General features: G+C 43.4%; 1 protein-coding gene and 1 long non-coding RNA gene across 2 annotated transcripts in view; one reads left to right on the top strand and one right to left on the bottom strand.

Annotated features, from left to right (window-relative positions):
- The first annotated feature begins 3,503 nt into the window (after positions 1 to 3,503).
- Positions 3,504 to 17,337, top strand: part of Flacc1 (flagellum associated containing coiled-coil domains 1) — a 31,080-nt gene continuing 17,246 nt past the window's right edge. The window contains exons 1-7 of the mRNA XM_005338929.5: positions 3,504 to 3,584; positions 8,705 to 8,868; positions 9,378 to 9,458; positions 11,304 to 11,352; positions 12,831 to 12,964; positions 14,738 to 14,831; positions 16,494 to 16,555. Coding sequence (XP_005338986.2) covers positions 8,756 to 8,868; positions 9,378 to 9,458; positions 11,304 to 11,352; positions 12,831 to 12,964; positions 14,738 to 14,831; positions 16,494 to 16,555 — 533 coding nt within the window. The 5' untranslated portion in view covers positions 3,504 to 3,584; positions 8,705 to 8,755. The remainder of the gene's footprint in view (positions 3,585 to 8,704; positions 8,869 to 9,377; positions 9,459 to 11,303; positions 11,353 to 12,830; positions 12,965 to 14,737; positions 14,832 to 16,493; positions 16,556 to 17,337) is intronic.
- Positions 12,027 to 14,313, bottom strand: LOC120893091 (uncharacterized). Its single transcript, XR_005738065.2, has 2 exons — positions 13,668 to 14,313; positions 12,027 to 13,196 (listed from the first exon to the last, which is right to left on the bottom strand). It is a non-coding gene; the product is annotated as an uncharacterized LOC120893091 (long non-coding RNA).

Below are 17,337 nucleotides of genomic sequence, written 5' to 3'. Positions count from 1 at the left end.
GATCTATTTGTATTGGTGCTGCTATACATTGTTCTTGTCTTTCTAATCTTTTTCCTTTCCTAAAACCTTGTCTAGCCATAATAGTGGGTGCATTTTGATTGATATTATTTGTTAATGTCAAACCTAATTGATCTAAGACATCTCGTCCCCATAAATTTACGGGAAGATAATCCAATACATATGGCTGTATAGTTCCTTCACATCCTTCAGGATCCTTCCAATCTAATAGCATTGCACTTCTATCGGGATTAGTCGCCACTCCTAGGCCTCGAAGCGATTGAGTGGCTTGTTGTAATGGCCAATGTTTTGGCCATTCTTGACGAGAGATGATGCTAAGATCTGCACCTGTATCCAGTAGCCCATTAAATTCATGTCCTTGAATATTTAGTTTTAGCATGGGGCGAGAATCTAAATTTAAAGAAAGCATAGCCCAATCTACACCTGTGGAGCCTAATCCCTTGGAACCTCTTTCTACAACATGACTGGAAAATTTATCATGTAGGCTTGGTATTATTAGTAACTGTGCTATTCTATCTCCTGGTGAAATTACTGATATACCCTTTGGAGAACTGGCTATAATTTTTATTTCACCTTCATAATTGGAATCAATTACCCCAGGACTTATCAAAAGTCCTTTTAGAGTAGAAGAGCTGCGTCCCAATAATAAGCCTACTGTTCCTTTGGGAAGAGGTCCTTTTACCCCTGTGGGAATGATTTGAACTCCCATCTCTGGAGTTAGTACTGATTTGGTGGAGGCGCAGATGTCCAACCCTGCGCTCCCTCTGGTTTGTCTGATGAGGGATCTGATGTGCTGGGCACTACCCTGACGGGGTTGCTGGGGTTGCTGGGTTCCTCCAGTGCTCCGTATATTTGTGGTTTGGGGCCCCGGAGCATTGGGGCCCCCTGTCCATTTTTTGGCAACGGAGCCTGATGCCTTTGTCCACGATATTGTGGATAAACACCTTGTCCTTGTTCGTTTTTTGATAATGGAGTACCCTCTATGGTGGTTTGAGGACGGTATTCATTAGCCCAATATAATGGAGTACCCTCTATGGTGGTTTGAGAACGGCATTCATTAGCCCAATGTCTCCCTCTACGGCATCGTGGGCAAATACCCGGTATTCTACTTGTTTGATACCTAGTTTTGTTAAACCCTCCTCCTATGGGGCAATTCCTTTTAAAATGTCCTGTTTGTTGACAATTGTAGCATGTTCTTGGCCTGGCATCTAAAGCCTGTTTTACTGCAGCTGCCACAATTTGCCCTTGTTCATTAATGTCTCTGGCATCCAAAACCTGTTTTACTGCAGCTGCCACAATTTGCCCTTGTTCATTAATGTCTCTGGCATCTAAAGCCTGTTTTACTGCAGCTGCCACAATTTGCCCTTGTTCATTAATGTCTCTGGCATCTAAAGCTTGTTTTACTGCAGCTGCCACAATTTGCCCTTGTTCATTAATGTCTCTACATAATTTAATATATGTGTTTAAATCTTCCTGTTTCCATGGTCTAATGATATCTCTACACCAACGATTCGCTTGGTCATAAGCCAGTTGTTTTATAAATGGCATTGCTTGTTCTGTATTCCCAAAAACTCTGGTAGCTGTTTGAATAAGCCTATCTACAAATTCAGCGTAAGGTTCATTAGCTCCTTGTATTATCTTAGATAATTGACCTTGTAAACCTCCAGGTTCTTGTAAAGACTTCCATGCCCTAACTGCATCTACAGCAATTTGTAAATATACACCAGGATCATATGCAAGTTGTTGCTGCCGATCCTCATAAGGTCCCTTTCCTAACAACATATCTAGATTTCTCTGAGGATAACCAGCTGCTGCATTTCGACTAGCCGTCTCCTTGCAAAATTCCTCATTGGCAACCTTCCATAACAGGTATTGTCCTCCATTTAGCACAGCTTTACACAAACTAGCCCAATCTGCTGGCGTCATGCTTAAGTTGGTAATGGATTCGACCAAGCTTACAGTGAAGGGTGCTTGAGGACCATAGGTTGCTACAGCCTCTTTTAGCTCCTTCACTGATTTGAAATTTAAACCCTGGTAAGTTCGCTGCCCTCCTACCTCAAATACAGGGCATACTTGAGATCCTGTCTCAGGATCCAAACTATCAACTGCGGGGGTTGGGAGTCTCTTAGCATATGGAGGTGGTGCTGTTGATTGGACACTTATGCCCTCTGGTGATAGAGTGCTGTTAGTAGCAGTCTCCTGTAGAGGTGGCGCTGTTGGTTGAACACTTATGCTCTCTAATAAAAGGGTCTTATTAGCAGTCTCCTGTTTTAAATTTTCCCCTGATAGATTTTTCTGCTCTAAACTTTCTTCCTCTGTCTCACTATCTCGAAAGACCTTCTCTTTCACTTGAATCTTTTCCTCTTTCTGACTAACTTGAGAGACTTCCTCTTCTACTTGAATCAATATGTCTTCTTCTTCCTCTACCTCTGTCTGAACTGAAGGCTTTGGACTAAGCAAACTAGATACCAACGTCCACAATGACAATGTGCCAACTGGCAGAGTCCCTGGGTTGTTCTTTTCTATTCTTTTTAAATCTTCACCATGATGGTTCCATTGTGATATATCTAACAGCTCCTCCTTAAAAAGCCATGGGCTATATTCTTGTATTACATCAACGTATGCCTTGACTGCTCTTGATTTTACTGGGAAGCTTCCTTCCTCTAACAATTTACTTAACACTCTTTCGGTTTGTTTTTTACTAATTGCTGATCCCGTATTTCTACTATAATACAACCCAACAAGATGACGCCAAACAAAACCGAGACAGAATCCAATAAAAAGGGAACCACACAAAATCATTATAACAGCCTTTCTATCCTCCTGACATATGCATCCGTCCTTTCTCCCTATCTGTTCCTCAAACGCAAATAGTTTTTCCTCAGATGTGAGTGGTTTTTCTTCCCTCTTACTCATCTCCAGGGACAGGAAAGTTAAAACAAAAACGAAGCAAAACAAAAGAGGAGACTTAGAATGGCTCCCCATCCTCTCGCCCTGCCCTCAGGGGCGAGCAGTTTACTTACCCTCAGTTGCTCCCCGTGCGAGCCACCAAATGCCGAAGTCTGGCTTGGCACAAATCAGGAGCCACTTGTCAAAAAGAAACTAACTTTATTTTTAGAACTACAAACGCCAAACAAAACAGCTCCAGGGAAAAACCCTCAGAGCCCAACTGCCACCACCGGCTTCCACAAGCCTCTCTCCCCCACCCCAGCCTTTTCCTCCCACAATCCTCCTCCTCTTGAGGCCGATTGGCTGGGTTGCGTGGGCAGAGCCAAAGAAGTCACCCAATGAGCAGCTCCGTGGAGGAGCCAATCAGCTAGATGTTGCTGGGGCAGCTGTGAGCCAATCATCAGCTGGCAGTCTGAAGGGCAGGGAAACAGCCCAATGAACATCACCGCAGAGGAGCCAATCAGCTAGATGTTGCTGGGGCAGTCTGAAGCTTGCTGGCAGCTGGAAGTTTGCTGGGGCCCCTTTGGCTGTGGCTCTCAACATAACATTGGGTTTTTTTTAAGACTCTTGACCTTGGAAGGAACCATTGGGAAAAACAAATCTTCAAGCAGTCCAAGGTAAGCTCTTTGGAAAAGATGGTTTGTGTGATTTTTTCCCCCCCTTGCTGGTTGTTTAACTATCGATCTCCCTCAAAGCTCTGTTTGCTCACTGGTGACTATGGCATTACTAGCTGGCACATTTAGCATTCTGGGCCTCAAGGAATTCATCAGAGAGAAATGTGGAAAAGGTAAAGAGGGGAAAAAGAATCCTTACACACACACACACACACACACACACACACACACACACACTCCTATCTCAGAAACAAACATTATAACATCAAGTCACTACAAGTGAGAGCCATCTGTGCTAATATGGCAATACCTACCAGGTCTCTTGTTACATAAAAAGAGCAGGTGTAGCAATAGTGTAAACAATTCAAAGACACACACACACACACACACACACACACACACCACACAAACACACTCAGAGCATTTCTGGAAGGATACCCTTCTTAAAAAAAAAAAAAAAAAAAAAAAAGACTGTTAAGAGAGCTTCCCCCTTGGGAAGGTACTGGAAGTCCAAGCTTATGCTCAGTTGGAGGCACAGCTGGACATTGCCATACTGATCATGGCTGTTGCACAAGGCCCTCAAATGTCCTCCTTACCACCTTGCTTGTCTCAACTCCACCTCTACCCCACCCTGTGGTTCGGCAATTGGTTTGAGGTAGGAGGGCATGGGCTCCTCCAGGACCACGTCACAGCACTACAGCCCGTGTTCATTTCATTTGTTCAATAGCTTTGTCTTACAGGTTATTAAATGTTTGGGTGTTCAGAGACAGAGGACTCTACTTTTTAATAGCAAATTAAAAACACAAAGGCATTGTTTATAATGAGGTTAAAAAAAAGAAAACAAACATTCATCAATAGAAAACTAGTTAAAAATATAAATTAGTATATTCATAGAATAGAAATATATAGTCATGATGATATAGAAACAAATTTCTCTTTTTTTAAAAAAATATTTGCAGGGGACAGTACTGGAGAATTTACGCAGGGGCAATTTACCACTGAGCAACGATACTAATCCTTTTTATTTTAAGACAGGGTCTCCGTAAGTTGCTGAGGCTGACCTTGAACTTGCAATCCTCCTGCTTCAGTCTCCCAAACCACTGGGATTACAGACGTGCACCTGACTCAGACGTGTTTTAAATTATTTGCTTTAAATTAGTTGTGAAATAATCTGATGTTGGAGGAGTGGGGTGGGTATAGATAAATGAGATTAGACATAAGTTGCTAATCATTAAAACCATGGGATGGGCAAGTTCATTATATTTTCTGTACTTCTACATACTTAAAAAGAAAATTTCCAGGCTGTGGTTGTGGCTCAGTGGTAGAGCACTTGCCTAGCATGTGTGAGGCACTGGGTTCAATTCTCAGGACCACATATAAATAAATTAATAAATAAAGATCCATCAACAATTTAAAAAAATTTCCATTGTAAAAACTTAGGTTTGAAAAATACTGATATAGATCCATGGTTACTGACATAAAAGAAGCTTGTGGTATTGTAAAAAAACCAGTATATTCAGAATATAAGTATAGTTTGTTTCCAGTTATAGAATATTATATAGAATTCTGGAAAGCATTAACAAAAAAAATTTTTTTTTTTGGAGTATCAAGGATTGAATTCAGGGGCCCTCGAGCACTGAGCTCTATTTTGTATTTTATTTAGAGACTCGGTCTCAATTAATTGCTTTGCACCTCACTTTTGCTAAAGCTGGCTTTGAACTCACCATCCTCCTGCCTCAGCATCCTAGCCGCTGGGATTACAGGCATGCTTCACCATGCCCAACAACCAAAATATTTTCAGTGGTCATCTCTAGGTATTAGTATTTGGGATATTTTTCACTGTCTTAGGCTTCTCCATTATGACTTTCTTTACAATAAGTCTATCACACACACAAATGCAAATAAGAATATTCTTAAAAATGTAGAAATAAAAGTTTCTATATGCAAAATGCCACTGTGGGGTTCATGCTATTCCTAACTTCTGTCATTGGTTCTTGTGTGCAAGGCAGTGTGCCAAGAGCTCTCTCAACATGGTCTCATTGTGTGGCAGTGAATGAGGCATGAATTCCCATGGTCCCCGTTTTGTAGATAAGGAAACTGAGACTCAGAATAATAAGTTTCTTGCTGTCCCACTCCTAGGCAGAGAGCCTGTATGCAAAGTCAAGCCCCTCTAATTTCAATGTCCAGGCAGAATTTCAGTAAAGACTTTTATGTTTAGAGGGGTGCTAATACTGACTTTCTAGGCCAATTTTTATTTTTTTTAATATATTTTTTCTAACATTTGCTCAGATAGGTGCATACTTTCACATAATTGTATTGCATATGTATCATTTTCTCTTTTTCTCAAAAGCACTTCATGTTTCCACAGATTTTATTTGTTTTGTCTTGAGGTTTTTGTTGTTGTTGTTGTTGTTATTTTGTTTTGTGGTGCTGGGCTAGAATCCAGGGTATCATACATGCTAGACAAGTGGTCTACCACTGACTCCCACCTCTCCACAGATTTTATTTAATTTTATTTATTTATTTATTTATTTATTTATTTTAAAGAGAGAGTGTGTGTGTGAGAGAGAGAGAGAGAATTTTTTAATGTTTATTTTTAAGTTTTTGGTGGACACAACATCTTTGTATGTGGTGCTAAGGATCAACCCAGGCCGCACGCATGCCAGGCAAGTGCACTATCGCTTGAGCCACATCCCCAGCCCTCCACAGATTTTAAATAATTGTTTAACATTTATGTAAAACTCCACACATCCAAATTGACCTATGCATTCTGGGTTTTGAAGCCTAGTATTTAATATGATCTATAATACTGTAATGATGATTATAATGCTCTGGCAGTTCCATCTGTGGATTCTCTTCTTCCTGTTGAGCTGGTTCCTATGGTTACAATGACCCAAGTTACTACTCAGGTAAAATACATTCATCTAACACAACTCACATTGCTGGGCTCAGTGGGCAGCACAGAGCAAGCCACGGTGGAGGCCTGGCCTTCAAGAACTGCACAGTCCAGTTGAGCAGGCAAAACATGGAAGAAGGAGGGAAGCTGCTAGGAGCTGGCCTGCCTGGCCTATCACTTCCTGTCCCCGGGATTGCTGCTAAATCCCCTAGGTTCAGGGTCAGCACCTTTCATTATTGTGTCTAAGCAGAAGTAAAGCTGCTTTCTTGCCACTGCAGCTACTTCCTTCCCAACGCTCACCCACATCCTAGCCCCTGTGGCCTGCTCTTTTCACCAGGATTCTCAACCACATCAGCTTCCCTGACCTTGTCTGCTTGACTTTCACGACATGTGACATCTCCTGACAGGGCCCCCAGGCACAGTGAAGAAAGGATAGCTATACATGGCAGCTGTGCATCTTCAGGCCTGGCCTCCTTTTTAGCCTTGGCTTCTCCTCCATGTAGGCCCCTGGTCCTAGGCCCCTGGCCCACCACCTCCACTTGCCCTCACTGCCTGTCTTCCAAGGCCAGGTCCCACTTCTGCACCCAGCCAGCTCAGATCACTGTGCTGACTCTCCACTGACTGCAGACTCCCCGAGGACAAGGCCCAGGTCTTCCTATCCCTCAGTGTTTAACAGAGTGCTCACAGCACTGGCCTGTCAGTACTTATGCTATTAAATCAGCATTTACAAGTGGGCGAGTGGTCCCCTCACATCTTTGTTTCTCAGTGTCCATGTCTGTAAAGAGACCTAATCTTCAAGTCCCCTATAGCTTAAAAGTCCTTAGACCAAGTGCCTGAGTTTCTCATGCACCAGTCATGTTAAATAAAAAGATTTATTCTTTCATTTTTCAACTTACACAAATTTATTCCATTGTAGTGTTGAAATCAGCTATTGTCTTAGAAATTGAAGTTTTAAATCTACTAGCATTTTAAAAGTTCTATTGGGTTATCAGTTTTCATAACATTTTGGTATTTGTTTCATTTTTAATGAAATAATCTGCCGATGTCACTTAAAAATCAAATAATGTTAAAAATACATTAAGGAAAAGTCCCAGTCTCTGTCTCACCCTTAACCCCTGCCAGTTGTATTCCTCAGAATGCTCCTGAGAGGCAATTATTTTCAACTCTTTTAGCTATTTCTTTTGGAATTTAACCTCATGCTTCTAAACAATTTTGCCTTTTTGGTGCTGGTGCTGTTGTGATGCTGGGGATGGAACTCGGGAGCCTCATGCATGCTGGGCCAGGGCTCTACCACTGAGTCACACTCTCAGCCCACTTTGTTAATTTTTCAATTTTCCACCTTCTCTATTAATTCCTGGTACAGTAAACAAGGATTTAGCTGCTACACATTCTCCTTCTGTTTCCCTCCCCCATTCTTCCAGTGAAATCACAATTCACTTTTTAATATTAAGTGTCTACATTCATACATATGAATGTGTACCTTGCTACGATTATGTTTACTTTCTTATACAATATTTTTTAACCAAACATGTGCTAATCCCTTTTGCAATTTTGTCTCCTTTCCCATATTCTTGTGCTCACAGAATTAAAACTCTCTTAATTCTTAATTATTTGAGCAGGGTTCTGCAAAATAATGAAAATAAATAAGAGTGGTTAAGGCTTCATGCTTATCTGAGAGTTGTCTTGAATGCAGCCCTTCATGAAAGGGAGTTTGTCTTTATGGAGACAGGAAGTGGGGTTTTCACTCTAATTCAGGCAGGAGACCAGGTGAGATTGCATAGTAGCTTGATTGACAGCTAATTTTCCAGAAAATTCTATGCAGGTCCTGCTGTGCGAATTTCTCCTCACATCAATGAAAGCCAGAGTGGCCTGAGGGACGAGCAGGAGCTTAGGAATCAGGGAGACTTCTGTTTGTTCCCAACTCTGCAACTTGCTATCTCTCTGACCTCTCTGAATATCCTCATCTGTAAACATGAGATAGCAAAATTGAATACTTATTGTGTACTTGCATCACAGTAAGAACTCAGTTCTGGAAAATTTTAAATTGCTTTCAAGTCAAGTCTATTGGGTAGCAAGAAGGGAGGTGTTATTCTATCCTCAAGACCTGACACCAGATCAGCAGCTTCTGAAGTCATCTACCATTATTCTTTGGGTCCTTCCCAGTTTGTCCCTAGTTTTGCTTTGATTCTAGGTGACGTAACTTTCTGCTGTTGTTTTCTAATTTCAGCAAAAACCTTCTAAAAGATCTAGCAGCCAAGGCTGCTCCTGACCTGGGGACATGTACCACAACCCTCTCATCTACTGTACCTGCTGGGACCCCTGGAACTTGGGACCACGGAAGCTAATCAAGACCCTTCAGCCACCAAACAAGGTCCCTACCAGGAAGTCCAAGTAAGGATTAACTGGGATGGGGTAGGGGCAGGGGGCTTGGGTTTCATTTGCAGCCTTCTTCTTGTCACAAGTTTTCAAAAATAATAACTTGGCTGCAAAATCCCAAATGGGCCAGAAAGCCTAGCTTCACACAGCCTTCTCTGCCAGCCTGGCGGGGGCTACACGCTGATCTCATCAGTCCTGCCTGAGGCTCAGTGTTGTTTTCAATGAGGACATCTCAGTGTTGGTGCCACAGGGAAAATGCAGCTTCCAACTGAGAATCTTTGGTGGCAGCTGTCTCCTCCCTCTAGGACAAGAGCTCTGGGCGATGAGCTGGGCTGCTAACCTGGGGACTCCCCAGCACAATGGACAAGTGCCAGGGCCTTGGGTCTGAGGTCTTAAAGGCCTCTGATCTTCAAGCCATATATTTCAATTTGGGGTCCTGTGAGTATGTACTTAATGGAGAGTATTGAATTGGGTTTTTGAATTTCCATTGTTCTCTTTTTGAGTTACTTATTTTTCACTTTTAGGTCAACTCCTCTTCTACCGGCTACAAAAGAACAAAATTACCTCCAATCCCCACCATCAACAAAACCTGTTGATGTCCCAAAGTACGTATTTCTGGATCTGGGAGGCAGGAATGGTTTGGGGCACGTGAATGAATTAATTCCCGACATACCCGGTCCTGCCTGACTTGAACTAATCTGCTTCCAAGGACATCAGAGAATTGTCAGAATCCATTGGAATTTCCCTTAAAACTTCAGGCCCTGTGGGTAAATCCTATAGTCCTCCGTATCTATAACTCCTGAAGTCACTATAATGAGCTCTCAGCAGGGAAGCCCTCCTTAGCTCTTTCCTGCCTTACAAAGGACCATGCTTTTCACAGTTCTGGAAACTTGGTGAGCTCCCATGTAGTTATGGTGGTGACTCACCTTCACTGATTACATTCCTGCACCTAAAGATTCTCTATAGATAGCCTCTCTGTTTTAATCACATTTGACAAGTCACAAGAAGTGTGACTTAGCTTTAGGTCTTTTCAGAAATCTTTGTATATCATTTATTTATTTGCTTGGAAAATGTTTATTGAGCACCTGTTATTTGTCAGGGGCTGTATGGGGTACAGGGGACACAGCCATGAACACAATGTGTCCCCTCCCTTGAGCTTTCCAGTCTAGTGGGGGTAGCGACACTATAGAGAAAAATAATGCAGGCCAAGGGAGTAGGGGGTGTGAGGGTGCCGTTGTTGTCCACAGGAGGTCAGGTCAAGTCCCTGTGTTAAGGGGATGGCTGCAGCCACACTGAGGTCTGGGCCAAGTGCTCCTGGCAGATGGAGCAGCAAGACAGAGGCCCTGTGTGGGCAGTTGCTTGTGTGTCTGTCCTCTTCCAAGAAAGCAAAGAGGTCAGGATGGCATGAGTGGGGTGGGAGGCAGTGGTAGAGATGAGCTCAGGGACCAGAAGGAGATGATGTGGTAGAACAGACAATGCTCAGCCCCCTTGGCTGCCTTCCAGAGATGTCCACCTTCTAATCCCTGGAAACTATAAATATGTTGTGTGGTTGCCAGGAGGAGTTAGGGTTGCTGATGAAATTAATCAACTGACCTTGGGTTGGAGAGACTATCTTGAATTTTCCAGTTGGGCCCAGTGAAATCGGGAAGGTCCTTTTTACATGAAAGAGGAAGTCAGAATGTCAGAGTCTGAGGAAGAAATATGACAACAGAAGCACAGGTTGGAGTGAAGTGATTGTTAATTTTGAAGTTGGAGGAAAAGACCACTAGGGACACAGGAAGCTTCTAGAAAAAAAACAGTCTGGTGACCCCTTGATTTTAGCCCAATGAGTCTCATTCAGACTGCAGCCCCCCTTGAGGCTGTGCCTCAGTGGGTTCCCTAGTGTCTTCATCAGCTTCTTCACTGCGGTGACTAAAGGATCTGACCAAAACAACTGTAGAGGAGAAAAAGGTTATTTGAGGGCTCATGGTTTCCGATGTCTTAGTCCATAGAAGGCCAGCTCCATTCCTCAGGGGTCTAGGTGAGGCTGAACATCATGGCAGACCAGAGAGTATGGTGAAGGGAAGCATCTCATATGGTGATCAGGAAGCAGAGAGAGACTCTCCACTCTCCAGATACATAGCCACGCCCCCAATGAACCACCTCCTCCAGCCATACCCCACCTGCTTCCAGTTACCACTCAGTTAATCCCATCAGAGATTAGTTCACTGATTAGGTGAAGGCTATGTCCCAATCCTTTCTTCTCCAAACCTCCTTGCATTGTCTCACACATGGACTTTTGGAGAACACCACATCTAAACCATCAAACCCAGCCACCCTGGGAGTCCCCTAAAATTCAGATGACCAGAGCTCCAAGAAGAAGGGTCAAATGATGATGTATCAGATGCAGCTCCTAAACTTTGGGCTTGCCTTTGCCCTCGTTGTTTTCTGAGCACTTCTTTCTCTTGCAGAGTGAAAACCAACGTAGGAAGGCAAGAGGAGGGTTGTAAGTCACCTTATGTGAGTATCAACGGGACAGGGTCACAGGACATTGATCCAGCAGTTGCCCAGTAGGCCCAGGTCTCTTACGCATGCTGTCTTCCTGAATCTTTGCATGCTCCTAAGAGGAGGTGCTGTTATCATTGCAGAGCGTGTGTCTGGTCAATGGCGGAACCACGACTTAGCCTGTCAGGCGTTTGCTTGCCACTCTATGCTCATGCAGGGCTAGAGTCCCAGGGAAACCCGACAGTGACAGCTAGTCCAAGCCAGGGTGTAGCTCGTGCCCAGGTGCAGGAAGCCTCCGCAGGTGCACAGGAAGCCACAGATCCCATGGCAGGGGATGTCAGGACACCTGAAGGGACCAGCAGTGAATGCTGGGGAAAGAGATGGAGAGCAAACCCAAAAGGCTCTTGACACCTGCCTTGGAGTGTGGGCCTGATCCCTGCTCTGCACAGGAGTGTTTATGGGTCTGACACAAGCACAGAACCAGGTAAGAATTACGTTTTAGGAGTGGGGTTGTGGCTCAGTGGTAGAGCACTTGCCTAGCATGTGTGAGGCTCTGGGTTTGATCCCTGGCACCCAAATAAATAAATAAATAAACAAATAAAATAAAGGTATTGTGTCCATCTACAACTAAAAAAAAAAAAGAATTACATTTTTAAAAATGTGCCCTCTGATGGGATATTTTGGGAACCTTTTGCTATTTTTTGCTTTGCTTCCCTCCCGCCACCATATCCCACAAGAACCATGCACTCCTTAATGACCAGGAAGTAAAACACACAAAAACATAATTGCCTCTCCAGGAGGAGAGGATGATGAACTTAGGGAAGTGATTCTGAAGGCAGAGAGGCCAGCTGGGAGGGTGTCATTAGAAACCAGAGCAAGATGCCTACAGCCTTGGGTGATGTCCAGGTGGGTGTAAAAGAGAGGACCAGGTGGAGATGCTCTAGGAGATAATGTCGAGGGGCCTCAAGGTCATCTGGCAGCTCCAGAAGCAAGGATCTCATTCTGGTCCACACCAGCTGGTAGCCCTGCCAGGAATCTGACTTGGCATCTCGTATGGGAAGGAGAAGAAACTGACATTTTCGTTTTGTTTTTTTTGCAACCATGCTAGTCATTTCTTTATGTTGTTTTACTTTTCCTCACAAAAGCTCTTTGAGAGAGAATTATTACCCCCATTTTTCAGATGAGAAAACTGAGGCACAGAGATGTTAAATAACTAGAGAATTGGTGGCAGGTCTGTTCAATTCCAAAACCTGAGCAGTTTCCACAATGGCTCCATCCAGCATGGAGGATGCAGCGGAGGCGCAGTTGAGCATTGGGATTGGATCTCAAAGATCTGAGGGTGAATGGTAACTGGGAGAGGGTGCGGAAGGAACTTGGGTCCTGGAATCCCATCTCATGACTCTGTTTTTCAGATGATAAGACAATGGTAGACTTGGAGGACTCTCAGGGCTCTAAGTCTACAATTTTACTTTCTCTTCTCCCTTGGCGCTCAGGAAGTGATCAATGTGTCACCTGGCTATCAACTTGCGCGGCATCGGGAACAGATTTCTGTCACTTTGGGGGATGAAATGTTTGGTAGGAAAAAGCGGTTGGAATCTGAGATGATGGACAAATTCAGCATGTCCAGGTAATGTCTTAGGACCAGCATCCAGCTCCTCTCAGCTATCCCACCTGGCCTCAAGGACAAGCCTCTGACATCCTTGCCTGGGCCACTGGGCCACCTCTCTTCTGCCCCCTGTTTCCCAATGCTGCTTCTCTCCACACCCATCTTGCTCTGTTCTGATCCCATCCATGAGTGAATCCAGAGGATGAGATGAAGATGGAATTAGTGTGATTCATACTGAGGAGAGTGATTGTTCCTGTGGGTGAGAAACAGGTGTAATATTCATGAATGAGTCTAGATTTAAAGTATGTAAATTAGGAGTAAAGTCAGTTTTTGGAAGACTCAAGTATGCACTTCTTCTTTCACTATAAATAGTCTAAAAATACCACTCAATTCATGCCTCTGGGAAATACAGAGTGGAAAGTTCCCAGCGCCATTCCATTGAGCACGGTCATCTTCTGTCACTGAAGCCCACCCTCTCACTAGCCTCCAATGCCATACGAAGCATAATCCCACACCTTTTAATTCTACCTCCTCAATTTCTCACTCCTATCTTCCTTCCTCACTACCCTGAGTTCAGGCATCCTTACTGCTTACCAGCTCTACTCTGAGTGTCTTTTCCTTCAGACTTTAGTCTTCTGTCAGAATTATTTTTCTAGACAGACATCTGAAAGACCAATAACAGAAAACAATGACAGAAAACATACATGCCTTCCCAATCACTTACCCATCTGTCAGTGTGTAGAAAGGACACAGCCAAACCATTAGTAGGCTTAGAAGAGATTCAGGTTGAGGGTCAAACTGTGCTTTGGAGTTGCCCGGAGTCCTCTGACCTGGCCCAGAAGCCAGACCAGTTTCCCGTCTTCCCATCCAGTGGGATTATTCCATCTCTGTCCTCTTTTCTCTGATCATCCACAACCCTCAGCAGGAAGAGAATGGGTCATGTACATGTACTTGCCAGTCACACTAATACCCACAACTACTTTGTGGCCTCCTAAGAAGTTTGCCACCAGTTGTGGCATAATAAAACATAATAGCCCATGCTTGTCTCATTCCCTGGTAAAGCTGTCTGCACATTCCTTATACTGAAGCTCATGTTCAGAAGACAAGGGTTCTGTATTGTTTGACTTTCTCAGATTCTGTTACCCTCCCCCCAGATCCTGTCTTGTTTTCTTACCTCACTTGCTTTCATGCCCAGTTAGACATAGAGGAGTGTTTGGCCAAGTGAACTCCCTTCACTTTCACTGCACATAGCATTACTTGCTACTCTGTTTACTCTGGCTCAACCAGATAGAACTGAGTAATTTTACATAGCATGGCAGCCTCAGGCCCACAAACACAGTAAATAATTATCTATTCTGAAAGTCACTCTCTTAACTCCTCTCTTAGTCCTATTTCTGGCCCATTTCTTGTGTATGATTCACTGTCCGCATGAATCCTACTCCCCGCCGTCTCATTTCCTAATCCTCTGAACTTAACCCTGCTGCATTTCAACTATCATGATCAAGTCAAGGTCAAACCCTAATCAATGTCAGACATATTCCTATTTCTCTTTACTCAATAGGGTACCAAACCACCCTGCTCCCTTCTGGCCAGGTCACCCAAAAGGCTAGATCTGAGGTTCAACCACTCAACTGCAACCAACCTTCTCCAAGAGCACCCCTCCATTCTGTCACACCTACCTCATAATGGTGGAGCTAGTACAGAAATGACCTGGTTCTAATCATCCCAGGGGCCTGACTGGCCTGCAATGAATTATAAGTTCTGTAGATGATAGAAGAATTACTTCTCCCATAGGACCAACATAATTAGTGACCTTGAAGAGCAGATCTCAGAGCTGACAGCATTAATAGAACAGATGAACAGAGACCACCAGGCTGACCAGAAATTGGTGAGTGATCCTTGCACTAGCCAACATCTTTCTGGGTGGGGTAAGACTAATATTTTCAGATCACCAATGTGCCAGGCAAGACGCCAAGCACTTTATTCCCATGAACCATGTTATCTAGATGATAGAACTCTGAAGATAGGACCATGCAACTGATAGTATCTCTCTGACTCCATCTTCATCCATAACAACAAGCACTCAAGGTTTAACTTGTTCATTTCTGGGAGTTCTCCAGGTGTCTTCCAGTGAACCTCAGTGGAAGTGAACCTCCTCTCCATACTAGGGAGCACTGGTCACTCCCCATCTGGCCTTTGTGGTGAGATCAGCTTCAGAGGTTGCCTGGATCTTACCATTTTCACCCACATGGAGGAAACTTCCAGTGTTGCTCAAATCTTCCTGGAGGCCTCCAGTGCCCACTGTGTTGCTATTAAGCTGTTAAAGGTCACTCTTCAGAATCATTTCTATATGAAATCATTTTTATATGCTTCCTGGGATCTGCATAAGTGATACTTCTTTAGATTTTATTACCCACTACATCATGGTCCCTTTTTCCTCACCTTAAGCAGATATGCCTGTTGGTCTGGGCTAGAATAATAGAATAGAACTATGCTCAAAAATATCATGCCCAGTGTAATTGACACAAATTTGTGAGATTCTACCCCCCAGCAGGCAACCTTTTACTCTCTGGTATATCCTAGGTATGTCCAAATCCTACAGGAATCCAGCTTATGACCCAGGCTGAGATCTCCTCCACTACTGATTCATTATCTTATTTATCTGAAAACTCTGCCAGGTTGATGTGTCCTTCTACAGAAAGAATATTGAGGCTCAGGGAAGTTTTATCATTTGTATGAGGTCACAGCCCAATAGTAGTGTGTTGTTGGGTAACATGCACATTGTGACTTACAAGCACAGGCCCTGCTGAGGACAAACATGCAGAGACTGTTTCCACGGAGGGACCTAGATTGTGATCTTGAAAATACCCCACTTTGGGGAATATCCTAATTTGTGATGTGATCCTGTGGAGGAGACGTGCTGGCTGCCATCATGCCTGTCACCCCTGGGGCTTGACCCCTTGGTTGTACCAGGCAGTCTCTGGCTCCTCACCTCTAGTCAAAGGCATTAAATCCTTATCTCAGCTGACTGTTGGGACACTGACCAGAAGATCTGGTGTGTTAGAAGGAAGTCACCTGAAAATAAGCAAATCCTATCTGCTGGAACCCCACCATGCTATCCAGAGGACGGGATAACACTAAGCCTTAAGTTCCTTAAAATCAGCATCTAAGTGTTAGTTCTGGGCCAAGTCCTTTGCTCAGTAAAGGATCTCTCAATTGAGTTATTTATCCAGAAACCCAAAGGCCAGTCTTACAAAGAAATGACAGTCCAGCAGAAGAGACTAGACCAATCCACAAAAATCAATTAATCAAAGAGATGGTCTCCATGCACCAACATTATGCACTGATTAAGTATAAAACAACAACGAGTAAGGCAAGAATTGTTTCATTCCCTTGATAATAGCATGTTCTCTGATATTGCAAAACACAACTAGGGGAGGTGTGGGGTGGGAGGCATCCCCTGTGATTTGGAAGACTTTTCAGAAGAAGCAAATCAGAGTGGGGCCTAGGTTTTCAACACAGTGTTGTTTAATGATGACTTCATTTTCAGCTTTTTAATGAAATGGAACTCCAGTGTGCTGAGATGAAACAGAACTTTGAAAACAAGAACAGGTATGCGTTCTAGCATGATCCCTGTGTGCTGAAGGCCTTAAGGCTTCTGCACCATCTACAGAATTTCAGTTCTCTGTGACTTGAGATGGTGCCAAGTAGAATCAGAGATTGAGGTCAGTGAGATGAGTAAAGCATGAGTAAAGCAGGACAGCAGGATGGCCTAATTTGAGAGCACTAAAATGAAGCACAGGAAAGCTATTCCTGCTCTTGTATTTTGTCATCCATTTTCTTCACTTTGATTATAAATTTTTGTTTGTTTGTTTGTTGTTGGCAGGAGCCATTTTTGTTCTCTGAGACTTCAGAGAACCTTTGTGAACAATTTGTTCTCAGCACATTCTTCTCCTTTTCCTCTTCCTTCTTTTTCTCCTTTTCTTATCTCTTCCTGGCTGCTAGGTTGAGACCTGGGGAAACTAGGAAGAAGGGAGAGAAGGAGAAATTGATTGACAAATCAAGGGGAAATGAAAAGGAGGTGTATTGTCTGTGGGAGTGAGGAGAATCTCAAAGTTCCCTTCTAGGCTACCTGCTGAGTCCCAAAGCAGCCTCAGCAATCCTGGTGGAGAGAGCACTCCTAGTTGAGTCACACATAGTCTTTTGATTGTTAGCTACTTTTAAAGAGATGTTTTAGGTTTTTCACAAAATTGAAGTTAAAGTCTAAAATTCCCATGTACTGAGATGTCTAAATAGTATATTACAGTTTTGTTGTACATGCTTTTATTTTTAGATTTTTAATTTTATTTATTTATACTTTTACTCTCTCTCTATATTTTCCTCTCATTTGTTTC

This window comes from Ictidomys tridecemlineatus, chromosome 7 (genome assembly GCF_052094955.1).
Source record: "Ictidomys tridecemlineatus isolate mIctTri1 chromosome 7, mIctTri1.hap1, whole genome shotgun sequence".
Taxonomy (NCBI): domain Eukaryota; kingdom Metazoa; phylum Chordata; class Mammalia; order Rodentia; family Sciuridae; genus Ictidomys; species Ictidomys tridecemlineatus.
Note: the sequence above shows the minus strand (reverse complement) of the source record. Positions and strands in the feature narration are given on the sequence as shown.